Raw genomic sequence first — 26516 nt, 5'->3', positions numbered from 1 at the left:
CCCTCCTTGCTGTGAGGCGACAGCGCTACCCACCACGCCACCGTGCCGCCCATAAATAAATAAGGATAGGAAAAATGGGGATTCACCAAAAGTTCTGAATAATTTTTTTTTTTTAAATCAAAATTGACACTTTTTCTTTCAGCCCATAAAGAGGTAAAAAGGGTATGCTAGCATAACTCCACCATGTTCTTTATTACTTTGTTGGTTTTTGTGTTTATTACAATAATTCAAATGTACAAATAAAAAGGCTTATAAAAATACGATTTAGGGCATCACTAATAAAAATGTATAAATACAATCAAGGCCTTATGCTTCTATGTAATATTTCTAAACTGAGAAATTCCAAACATTTCCCACCCATCAATGAATATTTTCTACATGATTTTAGCCTCTAATTAAAAAACATTCCACTAAGGTAAAAAATAAGTAAGTAAATAAATAATTTCATCTTCAATTAAACTGTGTCTTGTAAAGGTTAAAAAATCTAGTGTTGCAATAACGTCATTTACAGCAGCTCATTTAACGAGTAACCTACTCAAAATGCTTTCTCTAATTGTCTTTAAAAATAAAAGGGCAATTTATTACGTCCACCTTAAAAAACAGAATCATGGAATCAAGTCTTTATGGTCACATACTGTCTGCATAGCATATTTAAGTGAACCATTACTGGCCAAGCATCTCAAAATGATTCCCTTCCTTGGCAATAATATCCACTTATTCCTGATGATTAAGACTGACTTCAACGTCTAATCAAGCCAATGAGTCACAAACATCGTAGCCAGGCATAAACAACCTGCCAGAAATGAATGTGAAAAGAAATAAATAATGAAATGAGGAGGAATACATGGAGGAAAAAAGAAAAAAAAAACACCAAAACAGGCTTTGGCAAGTCCTTCTTTTTCACAATCCCCAGCTCCAACCAATCAGTGACAGGAAGAAACCCCTCGATGCCCCTCCTCTGTAACTCTGAAACTGTAAGAGCAGAGAGAGAGAGAGGCAGCGAGCAAGAGAAACAGAGCGCTAGCGTGGTGTATACACAGGCTCTGTATGAGAGAGGGAGAGGGGTGGGAGAGGAGAGATCGAGAAACGAGAAGAAAAGAGCACGGACAAAGCAAGATCAGCAGGGCCTGATGCATAACAATAAGACTAAATGAATTTTCCCAAGTTAGGAGAAGTGCTACAAGCGGAAATAAGAAAGAGAGCTCATCGGTTCCTCCTGATGCCACGTGGATACAAGAAAGTGTGGACAGAGAAGGGCAGAAACAGTACCTGTGTGCTCTGGAACTGATGACAACAAGACTGATGCAAGGATGCTTATCATTTCTGAAATAAAGGACTGACTGTCGTTTTCCTCGAAAATGTGTGTGAGTAAAATGTTTGTGAGTAACTGACGCACTTATCTGACTAAAGAAAACAGATTGCCTCTTTGATTAAGTGTTCCTTGAACGGCTGTGAGTGTGATACTTCAGGCGAGTGCACACTTATGTTAACCGAGTTGGACTTCCTTGAAGATCTTCCATCAATCTGTAGAAACCAGCTTGTCTTGATTTAAGGTGTATCTGCCACAATAGGAGCATCACGACTTCAAGGCAAAACAGAGTTTTAAGAGAAGAGAAGAGCAAATGGTGGTATTGGTCCGGCATGGGGTAGGAGCAACTGCTGGCCACTGGTCAACTCCTGAAAGCTCTCTACCCTGTGGGAACTTTCTACCACACTCAAAAGTGGAGCAGTACTAAGATCCCATGTGCTGAGACAGCTGCAGACAGGCAAATAGGCAAAGCTAAAGTGGTGGATCTATCTGATGGTTGGAGTTAATCTCTGACTTCTCGGAGGTGAGGAATATTCACTGCTTTCTTCAGTGATTGTGTTATTTCATAAATTACGTAGTTGTTATTCCATTTTGTCTCTATATTTGAGAGAATATTATGTTATTGAAATATGTTCCATTCCACTTACTTGCTTTTCTCACATTTTCCTTCTTCTTTTTTCTTTGCTAAACAGATGTTGTGGACTACACTATAAGATTAAAGTGTGCTTTAGATCACATCTGTTCTGGAGCAGTGCTCTCACTGTGTGGACTACCCCTGTAGCACTCTGGCTGCTCCGTCAACCTCCAGCAGCCTCCTGACGGCACGATGCTGTGTGCTCTGGGTGTGGCCGCACCTCTGATGCTAAGTTCACTCGTGCTGCACTTGGCCAGGGCTGCCCTACATCCCGGATGCCTCAAAGTATCCGACATCCTTAGCTGCAGCAATCTCGGGTTGGAGCAGGTACCCAAACAGTTGCCTGCAACAGCTGCCACATTGGATTTCAATCACAACCACCTGGTAAGGTTAGAAGAGGGCAGCTTTGCTGGTCTACCCCATCTCGTAACCCTACGATTGGCCCACAACCAGTTGAGTGACCTCTCCCCTGGAACCTTCCGAAATACAAGCAGCTTGCGTCACCTTGACCTGTCCTCCAACCAGCTGTACAAGGTGGATAATTTTTACTTTCAGGAGCTGGCAGGCATGGAGGAGTTGCTTCTCTTCAACAATCACATTGTTAGAGTTGAAAGCAATGCCCTGATCAGCCTAGTCAACCTGCGCAAGGCCTACCTCAGCCACAATCGTTTGACCGACTTCCCATTCTTCTCCATTCAGGAGCACAGCCATCCGTTCCTTGTCACACTGGACCTAAGCTCCAACCGCATGCCCAAGCTTCCCCTTGAGGACATCGCAGCTCTGCCAGTCTCAGTGCAGAGTGGGCTGTTCTTGCATAACAACAGCCTGATCTGCGAGTGTGCAATGTATGTCATGTTCAAACGATGGGAGCAGAAAGGCTTCAACTCCGTCAAGGACTACAGAGAGGAGCACACATGCTTAGTATATGGAGAACCTCGTGCCTCAGTGCAGTTCCTTGAACACACTCGTTTTTTTGAAAACTGCTCCATAAAGTTACCAGGCCTGTTGGTAGACATCGAGAGTACTTTGCAAGTGTATGCTGGAGAATCTGCGCTACTGGAATGCCAAACATCTTTAAAGGGGAGGCATCTCACCTACCAGTGGGTGTCCCCTCACCAGGAATTTATAGCCCCACCAGGAAACAACAATACAATGCGCATGTATGCAAATGGAAGCCTAGAGATTCTTGCCGCACGAGTAGAGGACTCCGGTGTTTATTGGTGCATGGTGCTAGACCGCCAGCAGTCACGTAATGAGACTCGGGAGGTAAATGTAACAGTGATTATGCGGCACCATGAGGTCGAACCCTTCAACACTGGCTTTACCACTCTGCTGGGATGTGTGGTTAGCCTGGTGCTGGTCCTCATGTACCTTTATTTGACTCCCTGCCGCTGCTGGTGCCGCAAGCAGGCGCCACCTGCCACACCCAGTCCTGCGAATGAATGCAGCGCCCAGTCTTCGATCCTGACGCCCACGCCGCCTGCCACCACTGAGGGTCCCGGCCGCAAGGTCAGTAACAACAAGCATGTGGTCTTTCTGGAGCCAATCAAGGAGGCACAGAATGGGAGGCCAAGGGATGCACTGGCCTCTGAGCATCCAAAGCTGCACGTACTGCGAAGTGATGCTGACTCTGTCACCTCGGTTTTTTCAGACACCACTATTGTGCCATAACATGAGCTTGCCCTCACCTCCCCCTACCCCTAACTCCACTAAAATAGTGGGCCCTTCAATGTGGCAGTCTGCAACTCGTACTGCCTCTCAGGACAGAACAGGGAGAGGGCTTTTCAAGTCCATGGGCAAGACAGGGAGCAGAGAAGCGAGGTAGAGAAAACACAAGAAAGCAGAGAATAGAAAGAAAAAAAATACAGGTAAGGAAATCTATGGAGCAGAACACTGCCCAGAACATGTACACAGAGCTTAAGGCTTGAAGGAGCCACAGTGGCTCAGAGGAAGGTACGCATGATGCTTTTGGATGCAAATACAGAACACTGAGGGCAGACCTGCCCTTTTAGCACTGCTTGAGCCTTGAAGGAATGATAGCTGTACAGTAGATGCCTTGTTTAGAGCTTATAAGCCACTGCCTTGTACTGTATAACCATAATTCTACTAAAAATAGCACAAGTTATTAGAGCGAATGGGATGTGATAGTTATGCAGACATTTTTTTTATAGAGGTCTAAAATGTGGAATCAGATTTTTATCCACGCTTAATTTTATACTCATGTTTCCCCCCTCGTAGCCATTTTGATTGTGAGAGCGTGTAGAAAAGGGATTGTTCACATCCTGCAGATATAAGGATTCAACAGAGAAGAATTGTCCATGACTACACTTCAAGATGAGCTGAGCTGTTTATCAAGTTTGTTATTGATGTAACTAGACTGAAAGGACAATGTGAAACAGTCTACACTGGAATACCCCACCCCCCCTTTAACATTCCACCTCCCCTTATTCCCACTATCCCGTTTCCTCCTGTTTTTTTCCACAGACCCCTTCTTTTTCGGTCTCTTAATAAATCATTCTGCTTCGACTCCAGAGGTAAATGTCTTCCTTATTATTGTTATTAAAGACACAAACCTCTCTGACAAAGATTTTTCCGTCAGAACTCATGTGTTAGACAAATATGTGTGCCTGCCTCCTTGTTTCTACAAGACTGCAACAAAAGTGGATGAATGTTTGAGTGACTGAGCGAAAGAGTGAATGCAAAATTGAGAGAGGTCATTTGTGTTGCAACAAGCATGTACAAATGATCAAAAAATTGGGTCATAGTATAAATATCTGGGCTTAACTGTATGTAACAATATCACAGTGACTAACATTACAGTGAAGCCACAGAACAAAGATGATTCAGCCATGTCACCAGCATTGTGTCTCCAAGGTGGAAAAAACGCTCTGTCAGTGGAAACGGAAATTTTAATTACACAGGTCTATGGCTTGCAAACATGCTGTGACATACAAAATTAAAATCTGCAGACGGAGGAACGTTTTATACTATGGAACATTACCCTAGTGCCGAAGCCCCTCCCTCCCCTGAATATGTGCATACTAAATCCTGCTCGCCATCTGTGTTTCCAATTAAAGTGCACTAACTTCATCATGACCGCCATCACCCTCATAATCAGCATAACCATCACAACCTTCACTGTCGCTGTCACAGTCACAATCACTGTGCTATGTGTTGTTAACCCCTTAAAAAAAAGACTGGGATGCCTTATCCTGGACCTGGAGATCTATCATCCTGCAGCGTTCAGCTCCAAGCCTAATCTAACACTTGATTCAGGTAAAGCCTTTGGGTGCCTCTGAATATTAAGACGTGTTGGGGCTGAACTCTGCAGGGTGGTGGATCTCCAGGACCAGGACTGGGCGCCCCTGTCCTAAGGCTTATTATTTAATAACTATATGGAAAAACAATGCAAACTAGCTGAGTTACTCTGAAGTTATATAAGTGTGTTACAGATTAGATATGCCAGTGGGTCCTGAGTTTACTTTCATGACTACAGGGTATGTAATGGGTCCTATATGGGTCCTATCTGAGAGGCATGCTTTTAAAAGGCCAGAGACTTCAAAGTATGTGAATGCAAAACACTTCAGAGATATTAACAGATGCACCTTTGCATTCTAAAATGTGTGACACTGCAATGCATAATGCAACACAAGCACAAGCTGCATCCTAAGTGTTGCAGCAGGGGGTGCTATAGCAACGCCAAGCCTAGCCAAGCTGTCTAGTTGCGCCAGCGCACTTTTGTCTGGTCAGTTGTCATGGCAGACCAGAATATACATGACATCATCACCTCTTCACGACAACAGAACAAGTGCAGCACACATTCAAGAGATGACAAGTTTAGCTGGAATTACATATTTAAATATTCATATTAAATAATTAACATATTTGCAGTGAGTTTCCTGTCTAAAGCAGCCCCCATCCTGGAAGGCCTTAGTGAGGCACAGTTTGGTGATTTCCCTGCTCAAATACACCAGCTTATCAGCTTGTTTGACCAGAAAGATCACCAAACTGCTGGACATATCCTGTACAATTTCCAAACCATGAGATGTTTATTGCCTCAAGACACACACAGTTTTCCTTGCAGTGTCAATTATGTTAAATACATACTTGGTTCTGTTTTATTGCTTGTGCATGTTCATCCCATATAAGGCAGCTGCGAGGGGATTGTGTGCAGTTGCTGATGAGGGCTATATCCCGTGCCCCTTAGCACTGGTTAGCTATGAGACTGGCCAGATTAGGGCCTTATTCATCAACGTGGGTCAATACTGTCCAGACGTGACTGAATGACAGAGCACCACAGCACAAACTCAAGAGCAGCCACATGTTAATTGTGACATAGAATCTGTGCACAAACGTAAAGGGTGGACCTGAGGTTCACTGTTTACACTGTGTATCAACAGTGTGTGTGTTTTCCTGTATTTGCAAAAGGTCTATTCTCTCCCAACTAGCCATAATAGCCCTGCTAGTTGAACATGATAAGCCCTGATTCATTTGCGTAATGTCTGCGCCTAGGAGGGACTCTGCCATCTGTGTGCGTCTGGGAAGAGGCAGATTTTCAAGCCCAGGAGGAAGGCAATGGGCACACATGCACACGATATGGACCCTGCGCTCCTATGCCAAGATATCCACCTCGATTACAGATGAATGTGATCACACATGCGGTGCACTTGGATATATAAGCCCGCTGCCTCCTTATTCAAGGGCAAACCCATAACGATAACACAGCCTGCTAAGCTCTAAGAGCAGGCAGCATGATGGGATTCATGTCGCTACAAGTCAAAGACTGCGACATGATTCTGAGCATGACCACAAGAAGAGAGAGCAATCAAAAGCAAAGACCCCACAGCAGTGATATCACTTATTGCTTGTTTTTATTCATAGCATCCATCAGTTTTGTGCCAGGAGGCAGCACAGCTGTTAGCTTCCCTACTGGTCCTATGGCTTCCACTAACTTCAGTTTAACAAAGAGGGCTTCCCCTGCATTCTCTCTTGCAAATGGCAACATTATGCTGAAAAGAAATGGGAACTGGGGGTGCCAAAAAGTGCAGATAAAATGGAAATCAACGGAAAAACATCACAGCACTGTCTACCTTGATGCGGTAAAAGCAGTCCAGCCTCCGTCGTCTCATATCTCAGAAAGTTTTCCACTGTTAGAACTCCCTGCTGGAGAAATCCAACTACCTTTTCTTAAGCAGTCTCTGAATGTGAAATAAATTAATGAATGTGTAATTAATTTGCTTGCACTAGTTCTTAGGACTTAATGAGATGTAAAAGTAATATAAAAAGGCAAAGGAAGAAAATTATATCCAACAAAGTGAACTCATTAAAAGTGCAATCTTCTTCAAATAGTAGTAGCAAGAAATACAAACAGCAGATGTAGAGACTTGCAGTCAAATACAAGCCACCACAATACCAAAAAGTCTGGCCTCCAAGTTCACCTGACTGTCTGTAAGATTCTACGTGATTTCAAGTGAGGGGATTACTGAAGCTTCAGAAAGAAGCCCAAAGCATCTTTAATGGCAAGAAAGACGTGCCCATTTATAGAAGGTGGTCCGCATAATCATTGTGCCAAAAGAGCAGTTTTCTGCAACTGTGCATCCAGCTGGCCCACAGGCAGAACAAACACGTCTGCTCCCGGAACACAGATAAATAACCTTCTCCAGTGTTATTCATTTCCTGTTTTTCCACACGATTCCTAAGAAGCCCTGCATCTTAGAGTCCATCTGTAAGCTTCTGATTACTAGCAAACACTTCAGATTTAGTGCTCCACTTTAGGGACTCATCCATCAGGAGTATTTATACCTGTTCTGATGTGTGCTCAAAGGCAGATGCAGGCATACTTGGTTTAGAACGGACACTGGCCCCTACAAATAATGTCCGGACACGGCTGACTGTAAATTCCGCACAAGATCAATCATCTTGTGCTTCTGGTTTGGCCTTCCTGGCACCTAGACTGAGCCCAGCTATGTGCTCAGTGCGTGTTGCCACTGAAATAAATGGAAACAACAAATGGAAATAAGTTGCAAAGAAGGCTTGAATGTATTGATACGGAATATAAATGTGATTATACAACAGTTAGTTCCGGCCATGCAAGCTGATTGGTTGAGAAGCGTTCTAACCGTGTTGTTATTTCGCCATAACATCACAGGTTTTTCACAAACACTGCATTACTCTTCTGAGATACCGTTGCTAAGCAACGACTTTGACAGCTGTAGGAGACGCTCAAGCCTTTTGAACGTTTTTACGTCTTACTTAGCCACAAACAGAAAACGGATACTTTTAAAGTCACATTTGACTGACAGACGGTCTGGTCCGCCTCTGAAGATGATACTACCCTAAATTCACAAACTGTCAGTTGGTCTGTGTGGAGCTGGAGCGAGTGGGTGGAGTTCGTAGCAACGAGCTGCTCGTTAGGGAGCTATAATTTGGTGGAAGGAATTTCTAACATTAAAACATTAAATGACACATTTAATTTATTTATTTATTACTTCATTTATTTATCTATTGCATAAAAGCAATAGAACATTTGAGGTTGCTTTCAGCTCCTGCCTGCGACCAAATCACAGCCGTTAGGTTATTTCACGATAACACTTTACCTGAAAGTTGGCTCTTCACCATCATTACTGTCATCAACTTCTCAGTCAGCAACCCCTCTCACACAACTTACTGACTGCTTGGAGGTAATAAAAGTGTGGTTGACTCATAATTGTCTTCAGCTGAAGTGCAAAAATTGAGGTAATTATGGTTGGAACCCAAAAACAGATTCGGCTATCCCATGTTTCCAGTATTACCCTCTTTGGACAAGACATTTCTTTATCCTCTTCAGTCAACAACCTGGGTGTTAAACTGGATTCACAACTCACCTTTGTTAGTCATATTAAACATATTTGTAAGACTGCCTACCACCATAAATATTGAAATATTACCACCAGAAATATTGCCAAGTTGCGTCCTATCCTCAGTCTGTTTGATGCTGAAAGACTGGTCCAAGCTTTTGTGTCCTCAAGACTGGACTACTGTAATGCTCTTCTCTTGGGGCTCCCTAGTAAGAGTATTCAGAGATTACAGTATGTTCAAAACAGTGCTGCCAGGGTCCCGATGAAGGTACGCAAAAATGAGCACATTACACCTGTTCTTCAGTCTCTTCACTGGCTCCCTGTGACTAAGAGGATTGAATACAAGGTTCTCCTCCTCACACACAAATGTGTTCATGGCCAGGCTACCTCTTACTTAAATGAACTGCTAGTACCACAGACACATCTATGAGCCCTTCGCTCTGTGCATCTCCACCGTCTTCTTCCAATCAGAACAAAACTTAGTACCATGGGTGACCGTGCCTTTTGTTCTGCAGCTCTACGCCTTTGGAATGCCCTGCCTGACCATCTGAGGAAACCTCAGACAACTGATTGTTTTAAAAAGGGACTAAAGACATATCTATTTAGGAGGACATATGGACAATAAAGCATCATATTTTATTAGTAATATTTGATTATTATCTTTTAATTGAATGTTTTATACTGTGAGCACTTTGAGATTTACTATAAATGAAAAGTGCATTATAAATCCAATGTATTATTATTATTATTATTATTATTAACACACTCCCTCTCATGTTCTGTTGCTTAAATGCAATTCAGTGAGTTACTGTGCAGGTAATCATGTAACTGCATAACTGCACCATAAATCTAGACCTTGAAGGTGGTGTTTAAAAAAGCATACTGCCTCCTAGCAGATGGAAGCACGCAGCCTTGTAAATGTTGTCACATCCTGGTTTTGCTGACCATGTAGGCTGGACTTCAAGGAACATTCAGTGCTCTATGTTTGTAGAAAAATCAGCATCTGGTTTATTCTACTGCTGCCACCAATGGCAAAATTTGGGATCAACACCTGAAGGACAGTTCTGGTGACAGCTGCGATATGCTGTCATCGCTGGTGGCCAAAAATAATGGAACATCCATTTTGCCGTCATTTATCTTCTGCTGTAACATAAGCACAGCATTGGGATTGCTTAGAACTTATGCTGGACACCAAATCTAAACTCAGTAGAGCTATTCTGGTGTTCGTGTTGATCAAGAACGAGGTGACGTCTTCAAAATTACAAAAAGTTCTCATTAGTGTGTTTTGAACAAGAGGACAATAGGCCCTACTTTTCCTTGCAAGTGCTCTAATGTGTTTGAGAGAGAAGACGGTACTCTCAGAGAGGACACTCTCCATAAAGAATGGTTGTACAGTGAGAGACTGAGAGCTGTCTCCATTAAGAATTTATCAAATCCTTCTAACTTCACTTCTTCAAAACAGGCAACAACCCAGCATCTGTACGCTGTGCTGTGAAACAAAAAGCTTTATGTTGTAACAGAAATGCTCATAAATGATCACACAGGTGAATCACAATCACGCTGTTAGGAACAAAACGAATGACACTGCTCTGAAAGCCACATCTGGATATTCCGTTTGTACATCAGCCAACCGAAGCACTTCTGATGTCAGCAGAGTCTTGCCTTTTCACTTGACAGCCATTATTTATACAGGCGCACTGTGCTGCCTAATGAATGTATGACACCAACTCACAGAACAGTGTGATTTTTGGAATATGTCTTCATTACAATAAGGTATGGTAAGTTCCACTTCATGCTACTTAAACAAAACTGACCTGAGGCACGAGCTGCTCTTTAGCATTTATTGACTGAATCTGTGTATCTGTACTGGGACACCCAAAGGATTTTCTCCATGACATGTGGCCTAATGGGGATGTTCAGACTCATGCATGAAGCTGGAGTAGTAAGAGTCCAGAGCCAAGCCTAAATCATGTCGCTATCAAGAAGCCCACTAGGGCCTCTTTCCATGACGTACGGCTTACAGTGTTCCTCGCCAGACAGTTAAAAGTAGTGTTCTAGGACATTTCCTTGTGAGCTCTGCTATGAAATATATGTTAAAATAAATCTCTGCAGTGACAAAACATTTAGACGTTCCGAGCTCCAAATGGCCGGCCAGTTGGTCTTCTGTGGACTCAGCTGAAAGAGACAAATGAAATGGAGGCCGTGCCAGATAGATTTGTGCCCTGCTGAAGACAATCCAATAGCCAAACGCAGTTGAAACAATATAAGGGAGCCAACGCAGATAGGAGAAAACAATAAACTTCCCAACCACCATCTGTGCTATAGTGCAGTACTGGCTTTATATTAGTGGTACCCAGTCAAAACAGCCAATGAGTAAACTCAGAAAAGTCCTTTCTTTTAGTGTCAGGAAACATTCAGTAACTGTACAAGCTTCTGTAACTAAACATATCATATTAAAAATGTTCACTTCTTAGCACAGTGGTCACCAACCCCGCTCCTAGAGGTCACCGAAGAGTTCACTTCCGACCCTGATTGAACAGATGTGATTCAGAACACCATTACATCTATTTAGTTATATCAAGTAGGTTCGATTTGGGCTGGTGCTCAATTCTACAGGAAAGTACATCTCCAAGAGTGAAGTTGGTGACTACTGATTTAGTGTATCCCCTTGTTCCCTTTACTACAGCCTGTAGGGATACCTTTCCACATCTTTAAAGTTAATACCAACTACATTAAGTGATGCAGAGGTCTGGACTTATTTGATTTGCTGCCCATACTGACAGACCAGCGTTAAGTTGTACATTTAACCTGATGATACTGTTTTGATCATTTAAGGCTATCTTAGAACATCGCACAACAGCGATATATATATATATATATATATATATATATATATATATATATATATATATATATATATATATATATATATATATCACTGTTGTCAAACAAAACCTTGTATCTCCAATCTCATTTCTGTTGGTCTATTTATCATGAAATTTAGGCACAATGTATAGGTCAATGGGTACTTCCGAATTATGTCAAAACAATTTAAAAAGACAATAACGGAGATGGTTTGCTTTCTCAGGTGAAAGTTTTTTTCCTTTCACTTTCCTCTTCATTATGCAAGTGGATTATCTTATATCTATTCTCCTCAGAAATATCTCATGATCATTTCTGAACAAAATCAATCCACAAATAGGTACAAAACAAAATGTGACTTGGATGAGAATTCTGGGAACAGAACAAACAACATGCAATGCCAGCCAGTATCACTCACCTCTGCTGACAATTGAGGCCATTAATGTCTATTCATCGCTGTAGTCTGAGGGAATAATGCCAGTTAAATAGCTATTGACCATCCAGGATACATAACACTAAGCTAATAGCAACCCCTGTTATTGTCGATTTAAGGAGGCCCACTTGGCACGAACAGCTCTGGCTTTGGGTCCAAAGTGTGATGATCATATTACGTTAAATTTATATATTATGTTTTGCTCCCATGATGTCATTCTATCTAGGGCATTTAAAGTGCATTTACAGTAGACAGAATTTGGTGTTCATAGCACATGTATGGTTTGTTCTCAAAAGCGGCCCATGTTTTCACACAGCTAGGCACAATTTTGTTTCCTCCCTCCCTCTGAGTATCAAGTGCTCCATTTAGCTAGTATCTGATGAAGCAGCACTAAACCAACACCCACCGTGAGGGAACATCAACCACCTACAGAGGGGAACCCAACAGAGCAGTGAATGGTTGCTAACTCCACTAGAACATGTTCTTTTACACAATGATCCTTCAGACTCTCTTAAAATCTAAAGGCACTAAACTGTATTTTGGACACAGCAGGAACAGTTTGGCCAACACAAGGCCACCGAGAGTTCATTCACTGCATTCATTCACTGTTACTTTAGCATTAAATAGACTCCCTTTTTTACACTGAGAGATAAACCCTAATTTTCATAAAGTTCCTCCATCACCTGGTCAAGTGCATGAGTCAAGATCTGCATTTAAACCCTACTTGCATGTGTCTAATATAACTGCATGGAACTTCATCTGCTGAGTCTGAAAACCAGTAAACATTTTTTTATTGCTTTCTTGGGGCCAGAGAGACGAGCTGCTGACACCTGAGTGAATAAACAACTGCTGAAGCACACAGGACTTGTGCTGAATACAGCAGGTTTTAATATGAATGCTTTAAAAAGTGTTTTATTCCCTTTAGTACTTTACACTCTGTATGGCATATGAACTTGCTTGATGCTAAGCTATGATAATGTATTTGGAACACAAGTCACCAGCCAAGCAACGCAACAAATGACCCGCATATTTGGTCTCATATACTAGTACAGTAAGCTTAATATGAACATGACCACACCAGCAGCCATTCCTGATTAATCTGAAACGAGCTAAAAAGATGCCTTCCAGAGGAAAATGGGCTTTTCTGGTCAGGCCCTTTTACAAAAACTGCATTCATATAGATCAGTAAGGTGGGCTTTGGTTGTGTGAATTAATACTAATTTAAAATATTAACTGGCAAACTACTCAGGATACACTACAGATACAGACGTATGCAAATGTTTGAATACCCTCAGTCAAATTACATGTTTTGCTGAATTTCTAACACATTCTTTACAGCAAACACATTCAAAAAGGCATTTTTCTGTGTTTTTTGTGCACAATTTCTATTTTATTTGCTGAAACATCAAATATAAAGTGTATCATGACTATTATGAGCAGTTTGTAATGTGCCTTAAGACCAGGGGTGACCAAAGTTTGCATACGACTGTAAATCCTACACTCCATACTACTTCCTTGTAGTTGTTTTGGTCACTGGAACCTTCTTCAGACAAGAACACTCTAGGCCTGATCAAGAGCAGGAATAGCACCAAATAAACTTTGATGTGACCACAATACGCATTTCCAATGTACTCAAAAATAATGTACTGTAGTTAAATCACATAAACTGTGTGTTGGGCCACCTACTAACTGTGCTCTGAGGGCTTAAACGGTGCAGTGAAACAGTTTAGTTATCAACAAACTTAAGACCAAAGAGAAAACGTAAGCAGTGATGAAGAGTTAAATGAACTGATGTCTCACTGAAACGCTTCACAGATGTGTAATTCTACTCCAGATTAAAAATGGAATTAGTGAAATAATACCACAGACTGAGAGTGCATATTGCAGCCATATCTAGGTATGTTTTGCACTGGTCCTTCTCAGGTACACACCAATCCTGAGGGTCATTCTGTTGGTAAATATTCTTTCAGAAAGCGTTCAGCATGCATTTGAAACAACATTAAAAAATTTAAGCCTGAAAATGAAATTAAACGCAAAACCGGCCACCACTAGTTGTGCCAATTTCAGTACATCCACCCATATTTTACACACACTTTGCATGAGCCTTCCTCAAATGTTTTTGCATGATTTCCATGCTAATTGCACATCAACTGCACATTCAGGCTTGTGCACCAGTTTCGTACACAATACGCAGATAGAACGTGTCCGATTTGACTCTCAGACTGTTGCAAAAGTCTTAGTACATCAGGCCCTTTATGGTTTTCAAAATAGGCCTTTTCACATAATGACACAGCCACTGGTTAGAACCAATAAATATAATAAATGCTGCCTTAAGAGCCACAAGCAAAGGGTCTTATGTCTATAGAGCACAGTCTCCTATTGGCTTTTATGATTAACAGTCAGAATCGTATGCACACACTGGAAACAACTGAACATGGCAGCGCTTTCTCAGCGTTCGAAGTCGTCACACTGACCATAACACTTCTCTATCACCTCAAAGGACAGCCACTTCACTACCGGTAACATGTAAAGAGCAAAGCTGTCACTCTCAGCAAGTGACAGAGCTGCTCAGATGGTTACCAATACTCATTTGCAAGTGTGCAACAGCACAAAATTTTAGCATTCGAGATGTTTTCAAGTTTGCCTCCATTAAAAGAAACGAGCTGTTCCAGTTCCCGAGGACAGGTCAGACTGCGTTGAGAGCAATGACTGGGTTGGGTTTCAAGGACACAAATACAGGGACACACTCTGAAGACAACAGATTACACTTGTTTTGTGATGAGCCTCTTGCGTACTCTCCCTCTCTCTCCCTCTCCCTCTCTCTCTCTGTCTCTCTCTCTCTCTCTCTCTCTCTCTCTCTCTCTCCACTCCAGATGTGTCAGTCCTCTCTCACGGTCAGCAATCCCCCTCTCATTCCTGATATCTGGACCACGGTTTCATCCAAGCAATAACTTTTCAGGACACCAAAAACCTGTCCTAACCCCGTTCTCTGCTGCAGTGCTGTTTGAGACAAACATCCACAGCAGGACCACCAGCCAGGGAACTCCAGAGATCTTTCCCGTTTGCAAGCCCTGCTAATCATCCCTCTCCCAACAAACAATGTATTTCCAGGACACTTTTTCAAACACAACAGATGGAATGGATTCTACCCACGCTTTGAGCACTGGCAGGAAAACAAACCATTTCGAAAATGCTTGGGAAAAACGGTGAGGCTGGAGGCTGCTGGTTGAAACCGAAGCTTCGTAAATACCTTAGTTTCTCCCCATTTAGAGCAACGATGAATGAAATAATGTAGTCTAGCCGATAATGAATGAAAAGCTCTTAGTGTTAGCTTTCGCACTTAACTGCAGTGTGTCATAAATATGTGTGAATATGAGCGTGTTGCTCGGAAAGGTGCCGGCAATTAATAAATCCTGACTAATACCATACTGCCTGCGTCAAATGTATCTGGTTTTCTGTCATTTTTTGGGAACACAGTGATCTGTCATTCTCATCTTATTGAACACAGGCAAAAATAAATAAATAAATAAATAAATCTTCACAAAACCAGAAGCAAGATTCACGATGTCAATCTACAAAAAGGTCCAGGTGTCTAATGAAAAGCTCTACAAGTTGCCACTGAACATATCAAACATCCTCTCAACTAACCAAGATGAACAGATGCCAAAGAAGAGGAGCATGATGGGAGGCACGCACTCCGTCGCAGATGGCTCAATTCAGGGGCAGCGTGAGCCAGTGATGGCTATTCAACAGGGAGCAAATCAACGGTGATGTATTTCCCAGCAGTGTAGATCAATCTGTGAAATAGCGTCCAGCATAGTGGGCATTAATAATGCCGTCTACTGCTCATCAATCAACAGAGCAGTCAAACAAACTAAAGAAAGTATGACAGGCCACAGTGTCAGCAGCAAAATATGACAATCATATCACCAGCTAAAATGGAAAAATGTCTCAACACCTAGACGGCATTCATAATCAAATGAAGTAAACAAACTGTTAGTGCCAACAGAATGTGTGGACGTTTTGATATCAAACTGAAGAAGAACACAGAGCAGCAGCTCTGGAACATTTAGAACACAAATCAGTTTAATACGTACTTGAAGCAGAACACTTCAGCAAGCTGTTGTTGCTTAATGCTAAACTACAGGAGATTCTTCAAAATTCCAGCAAAAAAACTCTATTTCTGACATAACCATGCCACTCAGACTGGTTTGATGAGAAATGGTTTGCTGTAGAGAAGAACAGATTTTTTTTTTACCAGGCTGGTGATTGGAACCAAAGTTGGTGATGCCTACAACACAAATATAACCATTTACGATGCAAATCCACCAGAGAACATACACACCGTTTTTTGCCTTAGAACACCCTGTCAGAAAAGATTTCAAAAATATTTTTAGGCCAAAACCTTCTCTGTCACAATGAATGAATGAATGAATGAATGAAGCCTTTATTGTCACAGAGTCACCAATGTCTGAGGCATCAGCCATTTATTTAATGTTTCTATCATTACCAATGTAAACAACAGTGACCAGATAAGTGTCTCAAGAATAGAACATTTCACAATAAACTACTCTGCATTACTTTGTTTAATTCAGAATGACTATTCAAACTAACTGTACTGATGTGACACTCACTGTTCAGTTGTTTGTTAACAAATAGTTAATCAGCCAATCACGTGGCTGCAACTCAATGCATTTAGGCATATAGAGGTGGTCAAGACAACTTGCTGAAGTGCAGACCGAGCATCAGAACGGGGAAGAAAGGGGATTTAAGTGACTTTGAACGTGGCGTGGTTGTTGGTGCCAGACGGGCTGGTGTGAGTATTTCAGAAACTGCTGATCTACTGGGATTTTCCCGAAACAGAGGAAATATCCAGTGAGCGGACAGTTGTGCAGACGAAAATACCTTGTTGATGTGAGAGGTCACAGGAGAATGGGGAGACGGGTTCCAGATGATAGAAAGGCAACAGGAACTCAAATAACCAACCAAAATCTCTGAGGAACGTTTCCAACACCTTGTTGAAAGTATGTCATGAAGAATTAAGGCAGTTCTGAAGGCAAAAGGGGGTCCAACCTTTTACTAGCAAAGTGTACTTAATAAAGTGGCCAGTGAGTGTTTATATTATATATATATATATATATATATATATATACATACACACACACACACACACACACACACACACACACACACACAGACTTTTGCCAAAAGTTTTCACTCGTCAGCCTTCACAAGCATATGAAACTGATGAGATCTCTTTCTTAATCCACTGGGTTTAATATGATGTCAGCCCACCTTTTGCAGCTATAACAGCTTCAACTCTTCTGGGAAGGCTTTCCACAAGGATTAGGAGTGTGTTTATGGGAATCCTGGACCATTATTCCAGAAGCGCATTTGTGAGGTCAGACACTGATGTTGGACGAGAAGGCCTGGCTCGCAGTCTCCACTCTAATTCATCCCAAACGTGTTCTATCAGGTTGAGGTCAGGACTCTGTATGGGCCAGTCAAATTCTTACACACCAAACTGGCTCATCCATGTCTTTATGGACCTGCTTTGTGCACTGGTGCGCAGTCATGCTGGAACAGGAAGGGGCCGTCCCCAAACTGTTCCCACAAAGTTGGGAGCATGAACTTGTCCAAAATCTCTTGGTGCTGAAGCATTAAGTGCTCCTTTCACTAGAATTAAGGGGCCGTAATCCCCCCTCCACACCATAATCCCCCTTTACCAAAGTTTACACTTGGAACAATGCAGTCAGACAAGTACCCTTCTCCTGGCAACTGTGAAACCCAGACTCATCCATGCATCTGATTGCCAGATGGAGAAGTGTGATTCATCACTCCAGAGAACGTGTCTCCACTAATCTAGAGTCCAGTGGCGGCGCGTTACATTCGACGCTTTGCATTGCATTTGGTGATGTAAGGCTTGGATGCAGCTGCTCGGCCATGGAAACCCATTCCATGAAGCTCTCTATGCTGTTCTTGAGCTGATCTGAAGGCCACATGAAGTTTGGAGGTCTGTAGTGATTGACTCTGCAGAAAGTTGGTGACCTCTGCGCACAATGTGCCTCAGTATCCGCTGACCCCGCACTGTTATTTTACGTGGCCGACCACTTCATGGCTGAGTTGCTGTCGGTCCCAATCGCTTCCACTTTGTTATAATCCCACTGACAGTTGACTGTGGTAAATATTCACTGTGTGAATATTTAGTAGTGAGGAAATTTCATGACTGGACTTGTTGCACAGGTGGCATCCGATCACGGTACCACGCTGGAATTCACGGAATTCCTAGGCCTAGGTGCTTGGTTTTATACATCCGTGGGCACAGAAGTGATTGGAACACCTGAATTCAATGATTTGGATGAGTGAGTGAATACTTCTAGAAGAATATATATAATAAAAACATAAGCCAGACCTTTTCTTTCATTTTGGACCATTTCTTTTGGTCCATTCTTCACAAAATTAGCAAATTATGCCTAAAACTGAAAAACGACTGAAAGAGAGATACGACAGCAGTGTGTGTGTGTGTGTATATATATACTTATACTTAAAGTATATATACTTAAAAAAAAATTATATACTTAAATGATTCACTGTCAGATCACAGATCAACACCTCTAGCACATACTTTATCAAACATTATTAGAACAGCTAAAAATTTATAATAATATTCTAAAAAGTGGAGTTGCCAATATTCGCGATGCTCATTTCTATTGTTTTCTGAGCAGCAGCCAATGCTTGTTAACTGAGCTAAAGAAGCTAAATTCACCGAGCAGAATAAGAGTATCACGCTGTAGATCTCTCTCCAACTCACTTTAAAGAACACAAGCTACTGAACAACCACCTCATTTATTCTCCACCAGATTTATCTGCTGTCTGTCCAGAATCACTCCACCTGCTAGCACTTCCTCTCCACAAAGCACTCCAGATCAGCTTTCCTTCCTCTGCAGAATGCAAAACGCCCTACATCTCTGCCATCAGCACAAACAGCTTCAACAAGAGCAGCTTCACCCTGTATAAAAAACGATCGATTGAGCAGCTGAATTAACTTCTGAATGAGTCATCAGGCTAATATTTATTACCTCCATCAATTTGCTCAGATACGTGAATAGGTACCAAATGTTATCATTTCCATAAAACAAAAAAAAAAACAGAAAAGATTCACCACTAAACCCGCACCTGTATATGAAAGCAGACAGTGTGTTCAAGAACCATTAAAGATCTAAAGATCACAACTAAAATGTACCATTTACAATGGACAAGTGTCTTTAAGCCATTAAAAAAAATACCAATACAACGAGACTGGGGGAATACACACTCAGATGGTACTCATGTCCCAGGCATGCAGAGATAGGGCCTCTCTAGAGTGGCCAGCCATGGGAAGCACAAATATTTCCACCAAACATGAGGATTAGTATAAAATGAGGGGGGGATTGTCTCATGTGTGTCCACTTCTGCCTCTGGGTCATTAGCTGCTGAAGTCATCTCCCAGGAGCAACATCATGGCCTTGCCCCGTCATGCAGATCTCCACTGTGTGGTTCATTAAGCAGTTGGTCGTAAGAGCCACAAACGTAGCACTAGCAAGCTGCGTTGTAAACTCTTTTTTTTCTCTCTACAGAATGGACTTTAATTCGACAGGTAATAGTTGTCTTGGCTCCATTCAGCCCAGCAGCACCTGAAAACCACGCCGACTGGTAAAATGTCTTTTACCAACATTGAACATTCTCCGAGTTATGTCCTCAGACCGCCCAGCGTGATGCAGTGGAATCTTCTCCCTGCTAACACGGAGAGCAAAGTTTGTTGTCCTCCAAAACTGATGCTAGTGGACGTTTGCTTTGCAAGTGCTATTGCACTGTGCTTGTACTACTGCTATACTTCAACGCTGCATGGCATATTTTACGAATAAACATCCTTGCAAAATGGTCCCACGCTGTTCTTCTTGTGACCCTTTCCATTTTGTTGAGACACGACGCTCCCATGAGTTGATAGATATGTACAGCTTTTTTAAAGGTGCATAAATGTTTGTAAAAGATACGTATATATATTTTTTTACTGTTTAACCAACAGAACTATTCTGTTTAAAACTCTTATTGTCAGTTAAGGGTTAATATATCACTGTTGTATCTCCATTTTTCAGTTTCTGAAATAATTTGAAAATATCTACTGTCCTTTATATTATGTATAAATTTCCTCTCCACAAAGCACTCCAGATCAGCTTTCCTTCCTCTGCAGAATGCAAAACGCCCCACATCTCTGCCATCAGCACAAACAGCTTCAACAAGAGCAGCTTCACTCTGTATAAAACGATCGATTGAGCAGCTGAATTAACTTCTGAATGAGTCATCAGGCTAATATTTATTACCTCCATCAATTTGCTCAGATACGTGAATAGGTACCAAATGTTATCATTTCCATAAAACAAAATACAGAAAAGATTCACCACTAAACCCGCACCTGTATATGAAAGAGCTTGAAAGTATGATGCAAACAATAAGCAAAGAAGACAAAACACTATCTTTCAATTTGACTCAAAGGACAAAATGAGGTCAGCGCTCTTTTCTCAGTAGTATTGTGTAATAATGTAACTGATTGCCTTTACGTCACACTTTGACAAAGCTTTGCCAAAATAATCATGCCAGCTTTTGAATTAAGTGCATCCCGTTTTGCAATAAAGAATGATTTCCAAGCCTGTTTTAAATGTGATCAAAGCTTTGGGATTAGAATCAATTAAAATGAAATGCACTGGTAATAAATGAGTGAAGCACTACAAAAGCCCTTAGGTCAGTGTTGTTAACTGAATGGATTGTTTCTAGGTTTAAATAATATAAAAGTGGATCTGTGCCTCTGACAGTTCAACATTGCAAGGTTTTTATTTGGTATTGCAGCACTAGGTTAAATACATAAATAGGAGTCAAGTGGATGAAAATGTTACAGTAAAATAAGGATTAATGAGCACTATGACTCGGCCTCATATCTTCTATTAATGCTTGCAGCCTAGAAGGAGTCAAAGTAAATCACTAGAGGCCCCTCGATATGATATCCCGATACTTTGGTTGGTTTCTGTCCTAATTTTTGAGGATCTGTGCTAGGAGTATTGCGTTGTTATGCCTCCAAAAGAAAGCTTACAAGTCAAGTAGTACAAGTTTCCAGCAGTGAAGATTTGAAAAAAAAAGGAGAAAGAAAATGGGACTTCTAACAACCATCCAAGACCTGGTAAGACCACCAAACTGTCGCCAGCCTCTATGAAATGGGACAAGTAAAAAGAGCATTACTTCATTAACAGGCTACTACCACTGCTCTGTAGGCCAGCCTGCCAGTCTGCAGTGAGAGCAGAGGAGGGTAAAGTCCAGCTCCTCACTGCTAGGCTTTATTTAAGGAATCATATGACTTCAAACAGGGGGAATGTGATTTTTTTTTTTATTATTGACCACCTCTAATTCATTGGTGATTTCAAGCTGAAGTCAGCTATTCTCCAGGTTTTTGTTCAAATTGTCCTGTTCCACCTTAAATGAAGCCGCATTTACCTTCTGACGCTTCAGGCATCAGAACTGCTGAACTAGTTAAGGTGGAATGGGAAATTTAGCTAGCTAGCTACAAAGACATGAGCATACTACTAGTGACTTTTTATGCTTATTATGAAGAAAAGGACCGTTATAAATTGACTAAGATAAGTCTTAACTAAGATAACGGTAATCAGAATTTTTAACAGAGAAAATACTCTGCGGGTTTCTTTGGTCGCTCACGTGGCCATTTTTCTGGTTTTTCTTTTTTTTCTGAATAACCTCCATTTGGACCACGTTGCAGCTTTAACACTTCGCCCTACCCCTTCGTCTCAACAAAAATCGGGACACCCTACCCCTGGGCATTTATGCGCAAAACGGACGGATTGGGATGAGTGGCAGGGTCAACAGGTGAAAAGGAATTGGGCCAAAGTGTTCATCTCTGGTGGGTCAATCAAGCTACACTCTTGCTTCAGATCCACGAACCAAACAAAGAAACTGTTTTGAAGAAGCTACATCAGCATCACTGAATGTGTTTGGCATTACCCAGGTTGCTGAATGTTCAATTAAAGAAAGAAGAACAAAAAAGACTCTACTGCCATAATGAGGACTAAGAAAACAATGAATTTGGTAACAATTAGTGTATACAGTAGTCTACTTAAAAAGAGATAATAAAATACTGATACTTGAGCTTCCATAGATGCATATTTTTTCCCTCAAAATATCACAAAACCTTGTTGAATCTATTCGTTCTGGAGTAGTTTTGGCAACATTGAATGACCTCCATGACAGCAAATCACACATCAACTGAATCTTACCATACTCATCTGGCCTTTTTTAGGTACCCTGAAACGCTACAATGGACATTAGTTCTAATGACCACTTTACAGCCAAGGGTGTCTACAAGTTACTTGTCGTAATTCTGCAAATTCAGCTGCAAAAATGATCTCCAAGGACTTCAAACACATGAGGTTGTAAGAACAACTAGCCAGCATCTAACCTCAATGTTTTATATAGTGATGAAACACCTTTAAAACTGGCATGTGGTCAGTGAATTAAATTTGCCACCAATGGAGAAAAGAGAAATTCACTCTAACTGGTCAGGAAAGCCATGACCTGAAAGTTCTGGCCAGTCTGGGTGTGGGATAGCACTAAGGGTGTAGTGTAGTAGCCCTCCACCCAAACCCTTCCTTTCCACTCAAGCCGCTAAGCCAATTACAGCGTGACAATCTAATTAGCGCAGCACCATGAACTGTATCTGATGCCTTTTAGCCAACAGTAATGGAGGCAAATCGTTGAGAGAGGCTAAGAGGCTGCAAGAGGTGGGCGTGGGGGGCAGTGTCTGTGCTCGTTTTTCATGCAAGCTATTCTTCTTTTCACTATATAGGAGACAGCAATGAGAAAGTCTGCTTAAAGCCACATTAAAATTCAGACGGTTTTTTGCTTTTTCCAGGACGCTGGTCCATTAATCCGTTTCCTTGATTAAGGTTAGTCTTCAGAATGAGCTGCAAGACTTCTTTTATTTGGGACAAAAGGAACTTTGTATTTCAACAGCAGAAACTTTAATGATTTCTTTTCACCATAACAAGCCAAATTAGGCTTCACTTCAAACGTTAGAAGCTACAGATCTTTTTTATTCGGTGTAAATTTTTTAAGAAACATCTCGCATTTCTAGAAAAGGCATAAACCACAAACCGCTAAAGCTGAGTGGATGGATCTTTTATTTGTCTCCCAGGACCAGCTGCAGAGAGGAGCATGTCTGACACTTTTGTTAATGGAGGGTGAAGCTGGTGCTAATGCACCACATCTTTGTCCTCCCCTGGCTTTGTGACTGGAGAAGAAAGGAAACAGGCTAATTAAAATGTACACAGACACACTTTTGGCAGCACTTCATCAAGCCAAGCCAATGGAACAGATCCATCTAATGTGTCGTTAGTGTGGGGGATGACACAGGAAAAGCTGGCACAGGAACTTCATCTGTGGAAAACTATAGTTTTTGTCTGTTTAGTGATGTCAGTTCAGTGGTTACGTTTGACTAGCACTATTCCTGAGCCATCAGGCTAACACCTCAACTTCAACATATCAGTTCATAGAAGCAAAGTGGCCGAAATGTGCCCTCTTGTTGACACTGAAGTTCTTGACTGTAAGAGACAACCGTAACCACAAGACCCCGATGAGCTCAGTACCAGGCCCGAAAAACGAGAAAGCTGCTCATTTAAATCTGCGCCAGAGGAGTGGGCACTACATGCATGTTCCCACTGGATATATCGGATATATCACTCTATAATAGATACACAAGGCCTATTTTTTTCCAGAGCCAGTGCATGTCGGTAAGCACTTTCTATTCATCTGTTTAGTCAGAGTAACGATAAAACACTTCCATTCCTATTCATGTGTTTTCTTACTAAAAAAATGGCTTTGTCAGATCACATATCAAATAAAAGCAACAGCCACATTAAGAAATTGCATTAATAATGGAAACGGATAGAGGAAACGTCAGAGGTTAAGTGGGGAGCGCACACATGGATTTAACCCTGTTGTTCCAATCACAGGGACTTTTTCGGGAACTTGGAATAAAGACCTTGCTTGCTGACAAATCATAAGTGTCAATGGTTCAATGAGACTTTTCTCTCAGCCTGTGAGCTGATTCACATGCTCTGATATGCTGACTTGACTTGATATTTTCAAGCATGTTTGAAATTCTCTGCCATGAATTTTGTAGAGTGTGTAGCTGCGACTGTTAGTAGGAACAGCATCCAATGAAAGGATGAAAAAACTCCCCAGGAACTCCCCAGAGACAGCAGAACAATAACAAATATGGCGAAGGGGTTATTGGAGAAAAAAATCACTGATACTGGACGAGGCTGCTGGTCACTGCTAGAGCACTGGGTTTGGCGTGCCATCTGAGTGAAGAGTATCTCCTCTTGCTGTCTGATTGTCACATGAATCCTGTACAGACCCAGGAAACAAAGCAGGGCTGAAGGCCTATGGTAAGAATGCCTTGTTTGAAAATGATGAAAAATAGATTTTTTGTGCTGTTCTTTCTCTTTTCTGCTGTAACAATAATTACACTCAAGTTTCTCAAACTCTACTTTGACATGTGGCTGACATTTCTCATGTTTATTTCTGCAAGGCAGTTGGATTTTGCCACCAGGAGCTTTTTCACATTTCTCCAGGTGAAGGATCGTGTACTGTGTGCACTGACAAATAACTGGCCGCAAGAGATATATGTCATGTAGAGTGAGCAGAACAGCAATGCAGCGATGTTGAAAGCCATATAGTGTCTGAAAGCCTTTAAAAACGGTAACCTCTTAAACTCTAGACACCCGTCAGCAGGTCTGTCATAGCAACTGTTGCCCAAGATTTACAGATCACTGGCATAAATCCTATAATAAAAAATGGGCCCATTTCCTACATTTTTACACTTTCTACCACTCTTTACCCCTCAGAAATAAACAAACTGTTTTTAGTTTACTGTGGCTTTATAACTGATATAAGTAACTGAGCTCTTTTCTGATTAGCTATGTAAATTCTAAAAATGTAGTTATTTTGACATCACAGGAACAATTAAATAAATATATATAGCACTTCAAACTCCTTTAAAAAGGTTTTCCATGATTTGGGTCCTTTAAACCATCCAAATTTGCCTGGGTCCTTTAGGCCATCCAAAAAATGGCCCAATCCCATTTTATTTTGCCCTTATCACTTAACCCTTACCCCTCTATTTTGCATGCTCACGTCTGGGGGGTAGGGTGTTCAGATTTTAGTAGAGATAGAAGGGTAGGGTGAAGTGTTAGGGCTATATGGCCCACCAAAACAGAGGTATTTCAGATATACACTCCAAACAGAGTGTTATGAAAACAAAAGAAAAAGTGGCAAGATGGCTACATGAGTGACCAAAGAAAACCACAAAAGTGAGAATTTTCTCTGTTAGAATATTACGATAATCATTGTTTTATCTCCGTTTAATGTCATTTCAATGATTTATGGTCCATTTCTTCACAACAAGCATATAAAATCACCAGTAATAGCTGCTGTCTTGGTAGCTAGCTTACTAAATTTCCTGTTCCACCTTACATGTTGCATCAATTACATTCTGACACTTCAGGCCTCAGCACCATTTAAGGTGGAATGGGAAACTCGAACAAGAAGCTGGTGAATAACTGACTTCAGCTTCATATCACTGAAGAATTATGGGTGGGCAATAATAAATAATTGTCCCTCTTTGAAGGCATACGATGCCCTAAATGCAACTAAAGTCCAGCAGTGAGGAGCTGAATTTTACCCTCCTCTGCTGTCACCGCAGACTGGCAGGGCTGCCTACAGAGCAGCTCCGGTAGCTGTTAATGTTATTTTTATTTGAGGGTCTCATTTTGTAGGGGAACATTTCAACCACTACCCCTTGTAGCTCAGTTCCAAGGGGCAAGGTGACACTTGAAAACAAGGGGTAGGGGTAAAGATAAGGAATGGGATAGGGTCTAGAGTCCGTTATTCATTTTGAATGATATTTAGTTTGTATGTAAATGAAGGGTCACACTGTTGGGAGGGCTTGAGCCTGACTAGGTTATTTCCTCACTTCCATTACTATGGAACTTGTAGTAATACAGTCACATAAACATAGTCATAGCATAGTGTTTATTACAGATGGGTAAAATGAGCTCAAATTTATATTGCATTATTTTCCACTAACAGGACAATCATAGGTTACGATCCAAAGTTCAGAGCTTTCTAAAGGCCTGCTTCTTTGCTATCATGACCTAGTTCCAAATTCATGGCTCCTGTGCCCCTGTGAGAATGTTTTCTCTTTTCAATTTACGTGATGAAGCCAGGATGTCACGGACGATTAGCTTTGAATGTGCCACTCAGCAGAAACCTAGGGGTGAATAATGGATGCTGTGAACTGCAGCAATACGTCACGTGCACGAGATGCAGAGCAGTTAATCA

The 26516-nt window shown here is 41.5% G+C and overlaps 2 protein-coding genes across 6 annotated transcripts in view; one reads left to right on the top strand and one right to left on the bottom strand.

Annotated features, from left to right (window-relative positions):
- Window positions 1–26516, bottom strand: part of LOC108431597 (E3 ubiquitin-protein ligase RNF123) — a 205893-nt gene that overhangs the window by 65976 nt on the left and 113401 nt on the right. The window lies entirely within an intron of this gene.
- amigo3 (adhesion molecule with Ig-like domain 3) lies at window positions 1006–19959 on the top strand. Of its 3 annotated transcripts, none has more exons than XM_037532209.1 (3): window positions 1006–1832; window positions 2002–3452; window positions 19691–19959. In XM_037532209.1, exons 2-3 carry the CDS (start codon window positions 2136–2138, stop codon window positions 19700–19702), a joined length of 1329 nt encoding a protein of 442 aa, XP_037388106.1. In that variant the 5' UTR covers window positions 1006–1832; window positions 2002–2135; the 3' UTR covers window positions 19703–19959. The 3 variants fall into 3 exon arrangements, with proteins under 3 accessions (XP_037388106.1, XP_017560341.1, XP_017560339.1); XM_017704852.2 differs by lacking the exon at window positions 19691–19959 and adding an exon at window positions 14948–15612; XM_017704850.2 differs by lacking the exon at window positions 19691–19959 and having other exon boundaries at window positions 2002–4469.

The sequence above is a fragment of the Pygocentrus nattereri genome, chromosome 21, assembly GCF_015220715.1.
Source record: "Pygocentrus nattereri isolate fPygNat1 chromosome 21, fPygNat1.pri, whole genome shotgun sequence".
Classification (NCBI taxonomy): Eukaryota; Metazoa; Chordata; class Actinopteri; order Characiformes; family Serrasalmidae; genus Pygocentrus; species Pygocentrus nattereri.
Note: the sequence above shows the minus strand (reverse complement) of the source record. Positions and strands in the feature narration are given on the sequence as shown.